Raw genomic sequence first — 14,824 nt, 5'->3', positions numbered from 1 at the left:
TAAATTAATGTTATTTGGAAGAACAAGGTTTCAGATTTTTCCCTGAAGTAACTAAGATACCTGAATACCAACAGAGAACCTGTGTTTGCTGAGATTAGTATTGTTTAACAGTACATCTTTTTAGTAATAAAATAATTGTAAATCACATATATTAACTGTTACTTTTGTTTCTCTAGACATTAACAAAGGTTTTTGAGGCACTGCTTGATGGCAGTTTTGGAAGCTGCCACACTCAATGTGAAGAATATCAAGCAGCATGTCATAAACTGTTTCCTTTTACGTCTGCCTTTATGCCTGCCACAAACGAGGATGATAGCAGCATTGCATCTGTGAATCATACAGCCATTAACCATGATTTGCTGTCTAATGAAATTTGAAGTAGTGTGTGCAAGCCCGTGTGTGTGTATACCTACATGCACACATGTATACAAAACTCTGACTCGTTACATGCTGGCTGGATACAGATCAGGGTTACTTTTCCAGGTTGTATTTTAATATCTTTAACAGGTATAAAACAAAATATTTGGATAGTTAAATGAAATGGAGTATGCTATTAGTTGGTTTTTTTTTCCCTCCCAACAAAAACTGCCAATATTTATGTAAACATTATCCTAATCAGCATTTTTCATGTTTATACTTGTACAGTTTTAAGTCTTTTAATAATCCATCAGCCCTCCCTCACAAAAAATATGGATGTTAAAGACTGCTTTCACATAAGTGTCATTACATATACAGCTAAATGTGATCATATCTTGTTAATAAATTATCATTTGAGCGTTTTTAGCAGATTAAGACTGAAGTGCTGCTTGAATTGCCCTCTTCGTCTTTTACTGTCCTTTAGGCTTTTTTGGTTTTATTTTCATTTTATTTTATCTTTCTGTTCCTTCAGTTTGGTTTCTTTTGAAGCACAGTGACATTGAAAGCATTGGGGGTTTGCATGTTTTTGTCAGGTGTGTGTCTTATATGGAACCAGTGTTGATGGATATGAAGATTAGGTCTGTGTGTTAAAAAAAATAATAAAAAACCCACAAACAAAAAAAACACCTTAAGGCTTTTTGAAAACTATTCTATCTACCTTGTGTTCCATAGCTATTGTTTCCTTAAGTTTATGGTCAGTTTAACTTTTCTGAATATCCAGAAGCAATTCCCTAAGAAAACATAATGAACTTGATATTGTTGTTTGTCCTGTGTCCATCTTCCCCTTCCTTCTCTTCCTTCTGGTTCCCCCCCATCTGTTCACTTACTGACACTTAAGTTGAAAAAGCTGCTCCAACTTTGGGCAAACGCAGAAGGTACAGTAATGGGGAATACAGTTCTTCTCTACAGCATAAAAATTCACCGGTAAGTTTAATGTATTACCTCCGTTAAAAGTCTTAGTTGTCCACTTACGGCTGATACTCCAGTACTTCTCATGCCTAAATACTGTTGCTTGAGGTGCTGCAAAGCAAATAGTGAGGAGTGTGTTTTACAATTAAAAACTGTTTAAGGGAGCACAAAGAGGCTGACTACAAACCATAATGAACCTTTTTCTTACTTTGTATTCTGGTGCATTAACTATTTAATATACAACACATCAAAATGGAAGTCTGAATCTAATATAACTATTTAAAGCATAGTATTGCTGGACAAAATGGCTACATATGACAGCTTTACATTCTGTAAGAACTGCTATCAAAACATAACTATACTGTGGCTTGTACAGAAAATCTGTTTCCTGGAAACTGTAATGGAATCATTCAATCCTGGTTTGTTTTTATTTCACTGCAATGTAAATAATTTCAGTAATATTAACTAGCCCCTCAAAGGCAAATATACATTCAAGAAGAGGGGATTTTATTAAGACAAATAAACTGTTCTAATGAAAATTCTCCTTTGTGTGTCATCTGTTTAGATTCAAAATTGTTGAATGGAAAACTCACTGTAAAATACTGCCAACATATGTTATGCTGTAATAAATTATTTTGTACACACTTGCCTTTCGTTTGGAGTTTTTGCATATTTATGGACATTAAACTTCAGCCCATCACATCCATTAGGTTTTTTCCATTCAGTTGCAACATCCACTGGTTTAACGTGAACTCTGTAAGTAGTTAAGGAAAAAACCCACCCCAAAACACCATTTAGCACATTGAGTCACGTCTCTCTCTATAGTAACATGCTACCCTGAGAAATATGACAAGATGTTTTTGTCTTACGTATTGACTGCGTGCCATTTGCTGTGGAACAACTTGCTCAAAGATGTCTGAAGCAGGGAGGGAGTTGACATAATGGGATTGTTGTGCCTCAGCAATACCCTACATCCACTTCAACCTGCACATGAGGTGAAGACGTGAAGTGGTTACAGTGGTCTTCTGTCTTTTATAGTGACGATGGTTTGCTAGGGATTTAATTCAGGCCTTCAAAAGAAGGCTGCAGTACTACAGTTAAGTGCTAATCCAGTCCTCTGTATCTTTTTAGCTTGACGCTTTAGATTGGCATTGAGCAAAAATACCTGGGGTGTCAGCAGCAGTTTATTCCTTAAGAAAGCAGATGAATAGTTTTGATTTCTAGACTAATAAATTAGGAATTCTTTTGCAAACGCTAAAAACACAAAAAGTGAGTCTTCAGTCACCCAGTGTGTGGTGTGGTTTTCTCTTAGAACTGCTGGAGGCTTTCTCTTACTGCTGCTGAGTTTTTTCTTCAGGGCTGTCATCGCAGGTGTGAACTGCTTGCGATAGTATGTTCTTGGCAATCCTGTAGGCTAGACCATTGCAAAGAGCAGGTAGGGTAGTATGGGAAGGATAACAAGTAATAGAGAAGAACAGGTGTCAAGGAAAGGTGTTTTTCTTTAAACTGTTCTGAAAAGACTCAGTGTCTTTTCAATAACTTGAATTAGAAAAGGCATCAAACTTAACGGATTTGTTAAATTGTCCCAAAGGAAACGTGCTGTAATACATAAATGTTAAGTGTCATAGAATCAATGTGTCATATTTCAATGTTTAAATTTTATCAGCTGACCTAGCTCTACTCTTCCTTTCATACTGTCTTTTTCATTCTTGTTTTCTTCATCACTGTTTTGCTTTTTTTTCCCCTCTGCAACTTGTCATCTCAAAAATAGAGTCCACTTTGGCAGTCAGTTATAGTCATTCTTGCTCCACTCTCCCTTATCCTTTTTCTTTCTCTAGTAAATGTGATGTCCCAGGAGGTGACTTCTCTTTTTCTTACCAGTCCATTGACATCAGGCTTAACTGCTTGGCTGCTTCAAGAATTTGTGGATCGAGTCAACTGGTGGGGGTGACTGTGAAGTTGAAGAACCTCACATCTTTGCCCCAACACAATCACACCCTACACCTCATCTTAGGTCTGAAATCTGAGACTGGCTACCCTCTCTCAAATGAGGCTAGCGGAAAATATGCTAGGCTGAGACTAGGATATTTCCTGTTTTCAGCATCACCTGTTCCATTGACCCACAGGGAGGTAGGAGTGACCCGTTTATGCTGCAGATCTCCTTCCTTCTGGAGCTCTGGCCTGGCCTCAATGCATAAAGAGCAAGGCAGCAAGGACGTTGCTTTAAGATTCTCTGTGGCCACCCACATGCAGACCCATGTCAATGAAGCTATTGATACATAGCGTATTGCAGCTGGAGACAAATCTTTGTGGTAAGGACTGTTAAGCTTTGTCTGATGGTAGCAGTGGTTCTGCTTAGAAAATTGAGTAGTGTAGGAAGTGAAGCCGTGATACCCTACAACTAGAGCTGTAGCTAAATCTTTGAAACTCATTCCTGATTCAAACCTGAAAAAATCTAGAACTGCTAAAGATCAAAAAAAATTTCCAGGTCTTGTAACATGCTTGAGTATTTTTATCCTGGGGGATGGGGTGGGTAGCAAAAAGAAGCCTTTGACTAATAAAGGAAATCATATTGTTTTCCTCTGGCAGATTAACAAACACATTCAACAATATATCACTACAGTTTTTTATCAGTTGTTTTTATCAATACTGTATTCAAATGCTTCCCAATTTTGTGATGCATTGTCACAATCTCCTTCCAATTTAATCTTTGCCGGTGGGCGTGGTGTGATGTGTGCCCCAACCACCTGCAGTTACCTTAACATGGGATTTGTTGTCCAGGCAGAAGGAAAATGTGCGAATGCAGCAACAGCCTAGCAAAATGCTGCCTGCAGGATGCGGGACCTTGCTTATCGCTGCATACCCGGCAGTATTAGATAGTTGAGGGCATGGTTTAGTGAAGAGCTAATTCAGCTCGCTGAACTGACTGAAAGGTTTCAATGTATTTTTGACTTGTCTAATATCTGGTGGTTAATGAAATTAATTCATCAGGTGATCACCAGAAGCAGTGGCAGAAGGAGCAATCTGAGACGGGCCAGCTCATCTTCAATGGCAGCGCAAGCATGTAGCTGGGTGGCATACGTGCGTCCTCTTGGGCTTCAGTGCCGGCGGACTGAACCACGAGCCATTGTGGCTCTCAGTTTGGCCGTGCTGACTAGCTGGGTATCAAAAATGCTGCATCCCCTTTGGTGCGGGAAGCTGCCTATATGGCTGGGCATTTCTGTCCAGATCTGTTGGGGCTGTGCCCTTCCTTGAAGCCTGTGGCACTCTTTCAGGAGCTGGAAGTGATGGCAGTAGCAGCAGTGCTTTGTAAGTGTGTAACTGACTCCCCTAGAGAGAGAGAGGCAGCAAAGGTACGGGCACAATTCTGACTTGAACTTGGGTTAGGTGCATTTGCTGCTGTCCACAACAGGTGTTCTGCGGCCTTTGCACTCATGTAGCACCTATATGCTTACGTTAAGTATTCTGCTATGTTGTGTATATATATAGATTAGCTAGGCTTCATTTGCTTATCACCAGTCTTAGCAAAACCTTAAAAATGCCTTACATAGTCAAGATGTGAAATTGTTGATGCATTGATTGCAATTGCTGTAAATTACTGTAAGTTTAACTACCTGTCTTGTTTTGTGGATCTTTGAAAGCTTTTTGTTTTGATCTGTTTTATTGTGGATTTCTTTTATAAATCCCTTTTGCTTATCTCTGCACAAACCAAATAATTGTGTTAACAAGGTAAACACCACGAGAACTCCCTGACGCAGCACCCAGCCTCACGCAGGTCCCTGCAGTAGTGCTGGCCATCTCACCGAGTACCCACCTTTCCCTCTCTCCTTCCCACCAGCGGGCAGGCAGGCAGGCAAACTCTGAGGCTGACACACATCATAGGGAATAAGCCTGTTCCAAAAGCCCAGGCAGGCCCTAATGGAACATCCTGTACCTGAGGTTCACACAGATAACAAAAGTTTAGTCCAGAGTTAACAGTTACGGTGGAAGGGGCGGTTTCTTGCATCTCTTCAGCTCGACCATCCCCAGACTTCCCAAATAATGAATGCCTGAGCTAGGAAGAGGCCAGGCTTTAACCGTCACACAAACTCTAAGCATAAGCATGTTTTCATATGGGAATGCACTTGGCATTTACTGTTTCCACAGCAACATTTTGTGTACTTTTGGCATTTGTTTTTTCACATCTGAACCACAGGCGTTAATGAAAAGTGGCCAGGTAATGGGTTTTCCACTAGAGGGAAGCCTTGCATCCAGAATATTTTCATGGGAACAGAAGGCTCCAGTCTTGCTTATTTTCAGGTGTTTCCTGGTTTTGTAGTAAGAGCACTGGAAAATGCCTCTCCTTTCTTTTGGGCAGTGGAGAGAGGCCATTGTTTTTTTGTGTTGTGCTTAAGTGGTGGAATTAGACTTGTATTTGTATAACCAGCTGTCTGTAGACATTGATTTGGGGTTCTGAAGTTGAGAGCACAGTTGTTTGGTCTTATTTCATACCAGCTGAGAGCAGAGACACTGTGAAAGCATATTTGAGCCCACAGATGATGAGATTGGCCTTTGGGGAGATACTGTGTTAGTATGCAGAAAGCATCAGTCAACCCAGTTCCTGCCTTAATCTCAGGCTGTTGAAGAGGGGCAGCATGAATTGGCCTTGAAGATTAGCCTTCGCTTCAGTTAAATTTATCACAGACTAAGTATGCTGTCCGTTGACCACTCAGACTTCGCTGCTTAAACATATTTCAAGTCTAGACAAAGTATTTGAGAACATGCTGTTAACAACTAAGAAGACGTTCAGGTTTATGAGAGGTTCCTAGTGGTATTTTAGGTATGCAGTAAGGCGGGAGAAGGAAAGACGTCGTATTTCCAGGACTGATTTCGTATGATAAATGGTTGAACTTAAAGCAAACAAGGAAGGGAGGAGCAGAGCAGGAGCTGTCTTCCTGTTCCCCACGCACGGTGCCTTGCGCAGAGCACTTCTAGTTCAGGACAAGGATTGATACCACAAATAATAAACTGTCGTGAAACCCATCTATAAATGTAAGCAAATTATATGTGCTTGAGGCTTGGGTCTGTAAACAGCAGTGCAGAAGATATCAAAGGTGTCAGGCACCAGACGAGTCTATTAACTGTCACTGGAGATGTATAATCAAATTTCAGCTAAGCCGCTCACTTGATTATAGTTGAAGTGAGCTCAGAGAGTACCTGAAGTTGGAGGAACTTTTATTTCTATTAATAACATTCCCTGCATGTCTAAATATCTTTCTAGGGAAATTCAAACCAGTGGACAGAATGCCACGGATAAATTTATCACTTTGGGATCCATAGGACAGACCGTGATTCATTTGCTTTGGGGTTAGAGTTCTATTCCAGGTGGTGGGGACATGTACTGATGGTTAGCTCGGGCACTGCAAAACATCCGGATGTGAACCGGTATAGAAATCTCAGCAGGTACGTTCCCGCTATTGCATGTTCAGGGCTACAGCACGCAGCTGTGTGATTTGTGAACACTGAAGCATCCACGAGGTGCTTCTCCAGGACACAGAGGCAACAGAAACCACACAGTATTTGCAGTGACTTCAATAGGTGTAAATCTTGGGGATCCTACAGCTTCACTAGAGACTTTCTTTTTTAGTAAGCAGGGAATTCTTAAAAATCAAAAAGTTGGACAACTCTACTGTCAGGCAACCCCCATATCCACTTCAAAGCTATGGGCACCTCAGGATGCCAAACATTTAAAAATAGTTACTGTAATACTGAGCTCTGCAAGGCTGATACCCTTTTTGCTTCTGATGTGCCACCTAGACTGTAACACGTTGTGCTGAAAGATGTTTATCCACAGGATTCCTTGAGCTTATCTGACAATTTGTTGCTAAAAACTTCTTTGTCTTTTCCGCACTGTAGTTCTCTTAGAAATGCAACTAGTAAATTAGTGCTGGGCAGCATGGCGTGGACAATTTGAAAGCCTATTATTTATGAAATAAAAGCTGGAAATAGAAAGTGAGCATATGGAAGAAGTTGTCACGGATCCTCCCTCTGGCTGGGAGAATTAGAGCATGGTTTACTTAACTTTCATTTGGGAAGAAAACGGGATGCTGCTATGGCTTGTCACAAAAATTATTTGAGGCTGAGAAAAATGGAAGAAACCCAGGGCTTTTAATAATTATTCTTAAATTGAAATGCAGTTGTCTCGGTCAGAGGAAAGAGCTGGATGCAGTATGTAGTTACTGACTGGTAACACTGATTCTTTTCTTCCCATCTACACAACCCCCTGTGAGTGCACTCATAACAAGAGAGGCTCCAATGGACCAAAGCACGGTTATTTCCCAACCATAAATATGCAAATCCCCATCCCTTAAAGGAGGGTGATTTAGTGGCTCACCAAAGCTCGAGGATTACTGCTTTTGTTCCACGTTTGTATGGTGACTGACTCAATGGGGTCCTGGTCCATGATTGGCACTACTGCAACACAAATAAAGGAAGAGCTCCACTTCTGTTCTAACATATGCAACTGCATGCCTTCAGCAAACAAGTAGTCTTGGCTTCTCCTTTTGCCTCCTACTGCCTTAAAATCAACAGAGCATGGGAGGGAGAGCAAGACTTGATTTTTTCAGCCTGCTTTGGCAGTTTGCTTTGGTAGGGTGGATGGGAATGACATCCTGCACCCCCTGCCGTTCCTGACTTCCCTTACTCTTGTGGCTGTACTGGTCATGAGTTACCTTGAGATTGGTGCAATACGAGAGAGAGGTGCTTCTGGACCATGGAAAAAACAAAGCATTGCTTTAGTCATACAAGGGCAAGTAAAACAGACAAAATTGAAACATTTTTAAAAAGAAAGAAAAAACACCACAAAACCCAGAGGATATTCAGTGTTCCCAGGAAAATCTAACAAGAATTCTTCTTGGGCAAGGAACAATTTTCTTTCTTTGGATGCGGTTAGTATCTTTCTAGCAGGTATTTTGGCCACAAGTATATTTTATTATCATTGTAATTATTAATTACAACAATTTAGAATCTGTATTTTTTGGCCAGGTTTAAGGCTCTGGAAATGCACAGTCCCCAAACAATGTTGGATATGAAGTACAAGATGACTGAGCCAAACAGGCTACGTGTATGTGACTGTCTGAAATATCATAACAGAAACAGTACAAAATGCTTAGGTTTTAGTCAGAGCAAATAGCATTGATGTAAATTACATCTGCCTGAAAATTTCACTGCCTTTTATTTTACTTACGGAGAAGATGAATTAGGAGAGATGTTTCATTATTTTAATACATTAGAGCTCCCTTACGTGTTCCACTTTACAAGACTTAAAATCTGTTTGCGATGTGGTTTGTGTGTCAGATATTTTTCATTAAATACAAGCCTCTTAAGCCTTAAATTCCCATTTGTTTCTTGTAATTGCCCACTGTTGAGTCAACGTTCCTTCTCCTCTTGACAAACTTACCATTTTTTTGAAGTAGCACAGTATCCAGCCATCTTAATTCCTCAATTTATCAACAATTCAGAGCAAAAGCAGGTGGAAAACAACAACTGTTTCACATTTTCATTTGAAATGGTACAAGTTTCCTGATGGAGTGGTAGTCATGAAAGGTTCTGAAGCAAAACTGGCAGAGAAGTGAAGAACTCGGCTTCTCCAGTTCATGATCCAGCACATTGATTTACACCAATCCCGCTGTAGTGGCAGTAGCATCAGGTAGAGGTCAAAACAGTGGTTTGCCCTGAGCTAGAGCCCACAACCTAACACACAAAACAAAAGTTGTCAAATTGAATTTGTGTGTATACTTTTTCCTTTTTTTTCACACTACCCTTTTAAATTGGTATTTACTGCTGCTGGACTCTTTTGGATGACTTCCACTGGGGGACAACTTCATGGAAGAAGAACAAACTGTTCCCTTCACCCAGTCTTGCACAGTCTCGTGCGCAATCTGCCCGTGCAGAGGATACATGCACAGCCTTGCTTTCCTGGTGGTAGAGTCAAAAGGAGGCAATTTCTTCACTTCCAGTTGCCACACAGCACTCCAGCCACCAGGCTCTCTCCCCCTCCTGGCTTACTGCCACGGTTTCTTTGCTTACATTTCCCTTGCTGTCGTCTTGGCTTTTTGACCACTTCTTTCTGCTTGTTCTCTGGTTTCTCCTTTGCACTGCAGGGGAAAAAACTACCAGATGTTTATCTCCTTGCACTAAGACCCAGAAACACTAGTACAGCTCTCAAGCAGTGTTTTGGTTAGTTTCTCCTACGTCTGAAGTGATCTCTAAAAAGGAGCTTCTTGCGTGTCTCCACTGCCACCATAGCATTATCTATTGCCTATATACTTTATGGTCAGTGCATGCTTTGTGCGGTTGGATTTTGAGGATTTTCTGATGGACATGAACTTCTGCTGTGACTTTTATTGAACTCAAGATTGAAGGTTCCCGAAAACCTGTCTGTAATATATATATTACAGCCCAGTACCTCTTGTGTTGGTTTTATAATGCACTCCATTCAGTTTGCTTTGCTCCTAGACATTCTGTTTTCGGGATATCGCCAATGCTTTGTACTAGCAAAACGCACAGGCATCATTGGAAAAACCTGGTGTTCAATGAAGAAAAGAAGAAAAGGACCTGTCATGCAGCTTGATATTAGAAGTGTTTTTGCAAATGTGACCAGGAATTAGGTTGCCAGTAGTTGTCTCAGCTAAAATTTAGCTTAAGTTACACCAATGTAAAGCAGAAATGGAAGTAGTACCAAGGACATGCAGAGAGTACTTTTCTGAGCATGGAAGAATCAAAGAAGCAAAGACCATCTTCATGTTTTCAGTCATGTCTCCTGTAGAGTTGGGGTACAGTAGGGCTGGTCTCCCAGTTAAGTTTCCTCTGAAAGAGGTTAGCTCATGCACAAGAAAAATGCTTAGAAACTGAAACCACCAGAAGGCAGCTGGAGACAACAGCAGATCTGCATCAAAATTACTACTGTCCCAAGTCAGATTAATAATATGAACATACCTTTAATTAAGTGACACTTTCCTTTCATCTTCTGTCAAAAAGGCATATGAGTTATTTTGAAACTTGCTTATCTCTTACTTACTCACTACCATCCTGCTCCTTATGTGAACTCCTCTCCCTTTCCCATGCAATGCTCAGCCAAAGCCTGTCATCCCAGAACTCTCAGATTCTTGAGCGGTTTTGCATATCTCTTTGCTGTGGACAGAAGCGCACACTAAACTGCCCCTGCCAGCAATGTCAATACAGGTTACAATGACACCTATCAGTTCTGACTTTTAATCCAGCTGGAACAGCAGTGATTACATTTAAACTGCCATAAACATGTTTCAGAGTAAACTTATTTAAATATATCCATTCAAAACTCCAAGAGCTTCTCCCTCTTGGTTCTGAAAGACAGAGGAAGAAAAAACTGCACAGGCTATATGGTGTTTGCATTTAGGAGGTGAATTTGACAACCATAAAATTTGAAAGTGTAATGGGTCAGAGAAGGTGAGTTTAAGTTTTGGCAGAAGTCAGCAGGAAGATTTTTATTTTTTTTTTTTTTTGTTTGCAAGGCCGCAGTCACGGGTAGCAGTGAGCTGGTCCGTGAGTCTGCATGCACTGTGTGTCGATCAGAGGAAGAGGGGAAAAACAGAAGGTATTGCATCAGTTTGTAGTAAGTCTAGGTTCAGGTTTAAGGTGTACAGAAAAGTTGGGAGAAGAGGAAGGGAAGTCCTGTGAAAGATCTCTGGCAAAAGATTAACTTTTAGCAGTTTTTTAAGATTAATTTTACTGCTGTAAGTCATTCACTTTTCCCACTGGCGCCGTGGATTGAGCTACAGGTCACAGGCTTGTATTTAGCCCGGCTGGCAGCAATTGCAGGTTGTTTCGCCTCTGATGGTAGTTAGGTAGTGTAAAATGCATAGCTCATCTCAGCCAAGTTTTAATTAGGCAGCTGTCCTTATTACACAACAAGTTTAGCAATTCACTCACACAGGCAATTCCATTTGCAGTGTTAAAGGATAAAACAGACTGTTAAGCACTGCCTCCACCCTTCAAAAGAGCATCCTGAGGGCAGGGCTGCAATGCACTGAACAGGGAGACAAGTTATGCTGATGATGTTTGGTCTATTCCTGCTCTGTGGCTCAAGGAGTTGGGTTTCCCTGTGTGTCAGTCTGGCTGGCACCTGTGCTTTTTCATCCTCTGGCAGTTTTCATTTTTCTCCTTCACAGCTATCTAAATTTTGGGTTGCCTTGCTTTCCTTCAGCTGGAAGTTTGGCAATGATGGCCGCCTGTTTGTCATTCACAGGTTTTAAATGAAGTATCTACTTTACCCACTTGGTACTCTTACTTTTGTAGAGAATTATTATTTTGATAAACTGAAAAATATTAAAAGACTCATGGGAATTATATGTTCAAATCTCCAGGCTGCTTCCATGGGCAGGGATCTGTCACTCTGGTTGTTGTCTGGCACCAGTACTAGTGGGAAGATGGGCTTAGATTTCAGAACATGTCTGCTCTTAACTGTGGGAACATGGTGTTCTCTCAGCAGGATTGATATTGTGCGGTACTTTGGATCTTTGAAGCAGTGAAAAGAAAGGATTGATTAGACCAGAACTTTTCAGCCATTTCTGACTTGCAAATTGCCCCTTCTGCAGCTCCAGTTTCTGCACATGGGGCTGCATATCTATTATGAATTTTAACCTACTTCTAATAAATTTGTCTTTTTTTGCTTGTCTTACATGAATGCCTCAGAAGTTGTTCATGATTCTGTAGGCATCTCTGGGTCATGGTTTGAAAACCACTAGATTAGTCAACCTGCAGCACCAATGTCTGTGTAAACCAGTGCTAGCATTCTCTTCTGTGTATCAGTGCAAGGTTTTTTATCCCAAATTACTCCACGTTTCACTTAGAAAACTAGTATCTTGTGAGCCTTGCAACTTGGCTACATCAGAGTATACCTGCTAACGTTTTGAAAGTCTTACCCTGAAGCATATTTACAGGCAGAATTTGTTGATTTAAATAACTATGTGGCTCACAAGTTTGTGAGGTTAAAAATGCAGTAGGAAACCACTGTAAACATTGCATCACCAGCTGAGAGGGATCCGGAGACACTGTGTCAAATGGTCAAGAAGAAATTCACTTTAAATACACCTTAGATGGCTGCCTAGAAGATGGGATGGATTCAGTAGCTGAAGTTTACATTACAAGCTGCATTGCATGTTTCTACCTATAAACACGAGCAGCCAGGCGCATCGGTCTGCGGTGTTTCAGGGCACTGCGCTTAAAAGTGGCCTCTTCTTTTTGCCAGGTGTGGGCTGCTCCCGTTGTCATCAGTGGTGAAAATGCATCTGGTTCAGCAGGAGCATGTTGGGGCCCTTCAGTAATATTTATGGAGGTGCACAGCTATGTGGTCGATAACATAGAACTGATAGGTGTAAAAGTCGGTCTTCATTTCCTCGTGTATAAGCTAATTGTTTATGCAGAAGATTGAAATTCACCAGCTGAATGTCAGTTGCACTCAGTGGAATCTCAGGCTGCTTAGAAGAAAGCATGAGTATTTACTGGAAGAAATGTTAAAAGACTCGCCTATGGAGCAGTAAACACGACCAAGGAGTTTTAAGCCCAGTTTTTCTTAAGGAAAGAAGATTCTCAAACACATGGCTGTAAAGAAGGGAGGTTTACGGAATAATTTCTTCAGCATGCCTATAAATTATTCTGAAAACTGTAAATTTGAGTGTAAAATGATAATTTGAAGAGAAGGCCAGGGATAAACTCTTGTATCACTACAGGGAAGCAGTTGTTCTCTTTCCCTACCCACATCCCCATCCGCTCTCTACTTTTATCAGCTCTTGGAGCTCACCTACCTGAGCTGAGCCCATTCAACTCAGCCCACCAGAAAATTACACTGGATTAGTTTTCTGCTGTTCTAATGTGTTGAATTGGCTCAGCAGAAGACGAGACAAACCCACTACAAAAGACACGCAGAAGGTCTAGGCCAGGAGTACAAGAAGGAAGAAGTAGCGCAGGTCATTCCCCTTTTTGTGGCAGCGAGGCCCCTGAACAACTCAAGCCTTATTGTACAGCTTCACCCCCCTACGTGTGCTCTTTGTGATGTGGCATAAGACCCTGTCCCAGCTGTGAGATTCCTTGACCATCATTAGGAGCAATAATAGGCCCGGGAGGACTTTTAGCCTTTGGTTATTTTGCCCGTATTCCTCACACAATGGATAGATTCATAATCTAAAGCCTAATCTAAAACATCTTTTTGCTGCAAAGTCATGTCTTGCTATACAACCCAAGCACAGGACCAAATGACCAGCGCTTGGTGGGGATGTGTGTGGACAGTAGGGCTCATCGTATGTGTAGGTGCCTGGGCAAAAGAGAATTGATGCCAGCTGCAGGCCAGGTCCTTATCTTTTGGGGCTGTGGGTTCTACCTAGTCATGTACTCAACAGTTCTCCTTTCTGCCTTGTGTCTACTGTCTTTCATCCTTCTTGTGCTGTTGATGTGCCCTCGTATCTCCTTGTTCCCTACTTTTTAACCTTGATTTCCATCTGTGTCACTACAGTCCTCAGAAACAATTGTTTGTAGCCACTTTTATTAGCAGAAAGAAAAACAGAGGAAGACAACAAGAAAGGAGGAAGCTGCAGAATAAATAATGATTGAACTTCGCCGTAAGAACTTCTTTTCATCCACTGTGAAAATAAATAAACGCCTCTGTATCAGCCGGTAAGGAGAGGTGAGCACATCTGTTAGATACAGATGGCTTATTGTCTAGAATATTGTTTTTCTCATTTTGTGTCTTGCAGGAGCAATGACAACATGTCTGAAAGTGTCAAGAAGTTTTGGAGGGACATTTTTCTTCCATCTCCCCGTCCTCGACTCTTCTATTTTAATTCTAGGTATTCTCATCAACACACAAATATAATCATAACTCCTGACACATATGCATGGAATAGCACCTGATGTCTGTTTTCAGTATTACTGGCTGTAACTAAACACGACAAGAGCCTCCCCCAGTAAGTATTTAGCAGAACTGGTATTTTAGTGGCTCAGCTTATATTCACAACGAGCAAGAGGCAGCACAAGAGCAGTATTTGGTAGGTATGGCGTCTGTAAACATCAGGTTAACCTGACTGCAGGACAAGTGCTTAATACCTTTCTTCTGTGAATAAGGAAGGCTCTCCACTGGAGAACGCCCTGGCCGATGCAGCCGGGGCCGCGGCTCTGGGTGTGGGAGCAGTTCCCCGTGCCACCCCTGCCACCTGGTCGCCCTCTGTGACTGTGACGAGCCGGCCCAGCTGCCCCGGTGGCTGTGTGCACATGGCCGCTCGCTAAGGGATGGAGCTGAGCCGTGGCCACCGGCACACACCAGCACACCGTGGGCAGCGGGTGGCCGTGGCCGTGGCAGGGGCTCCCGGCGGTGGCTGAAGTGAAGCCACAGGCTCACTGGAAGGGACTGCCGCCTCGTCGTCCCGCTCTGCACCTAGCGACTAGCACCCACGGGGCAGGGGGGGATGATCCAGCCGTGTGTTCTTGT

General features: G+C 41.9%; 1 protein-coding gene across 5 annotated transcripts in view; it reads left to right on the top strand.

The window, feature by feature from the left end:
* The window catches only part of NAA16 (N-alpha-acetyltransferase 16, NatA auxiliary subunit), a 78,914-nt gene extending 76,941 nt beyond the window's left edge, over positions 1-1,973 (top strand). For all 5 annotated transcript variants that reach the window (XM_055703326.1, XM_055703325.1, XM_055703324.1 and 2 more), the window contains one exon: positions 177-1,973. In XM_055703326.1, coding sequence (XP_055559301.1) covers positions 177-377 — 201 coding nt within the window. In that variant the 3' untranslated portion in view covers positions 378-1,973. The remainder of the gene's footprint in view (positions 1-176) is intronic.
* Positions 1,974-14,824: the final 12,851 nt, after the last annotated feature.

This window comes from Falco cherrug, chromosome 2, assembly GCF_023634085.1.
Source record: "Falco cherrug isolate bFalChe1 chromosome 2, bFalChe1.pri, whole genome shotgun sequence".
Classification (NCBI taxonomy): Eukaryota; Metazoa; Chordata; class Aves; order Falconiformes; family Falconidae; genus Falco; species Falco cherrug.
Note: the sequence above shows the minus strand (reverse complement) of the source record. Positions and strands in the feature narration are given on the sequence as shown.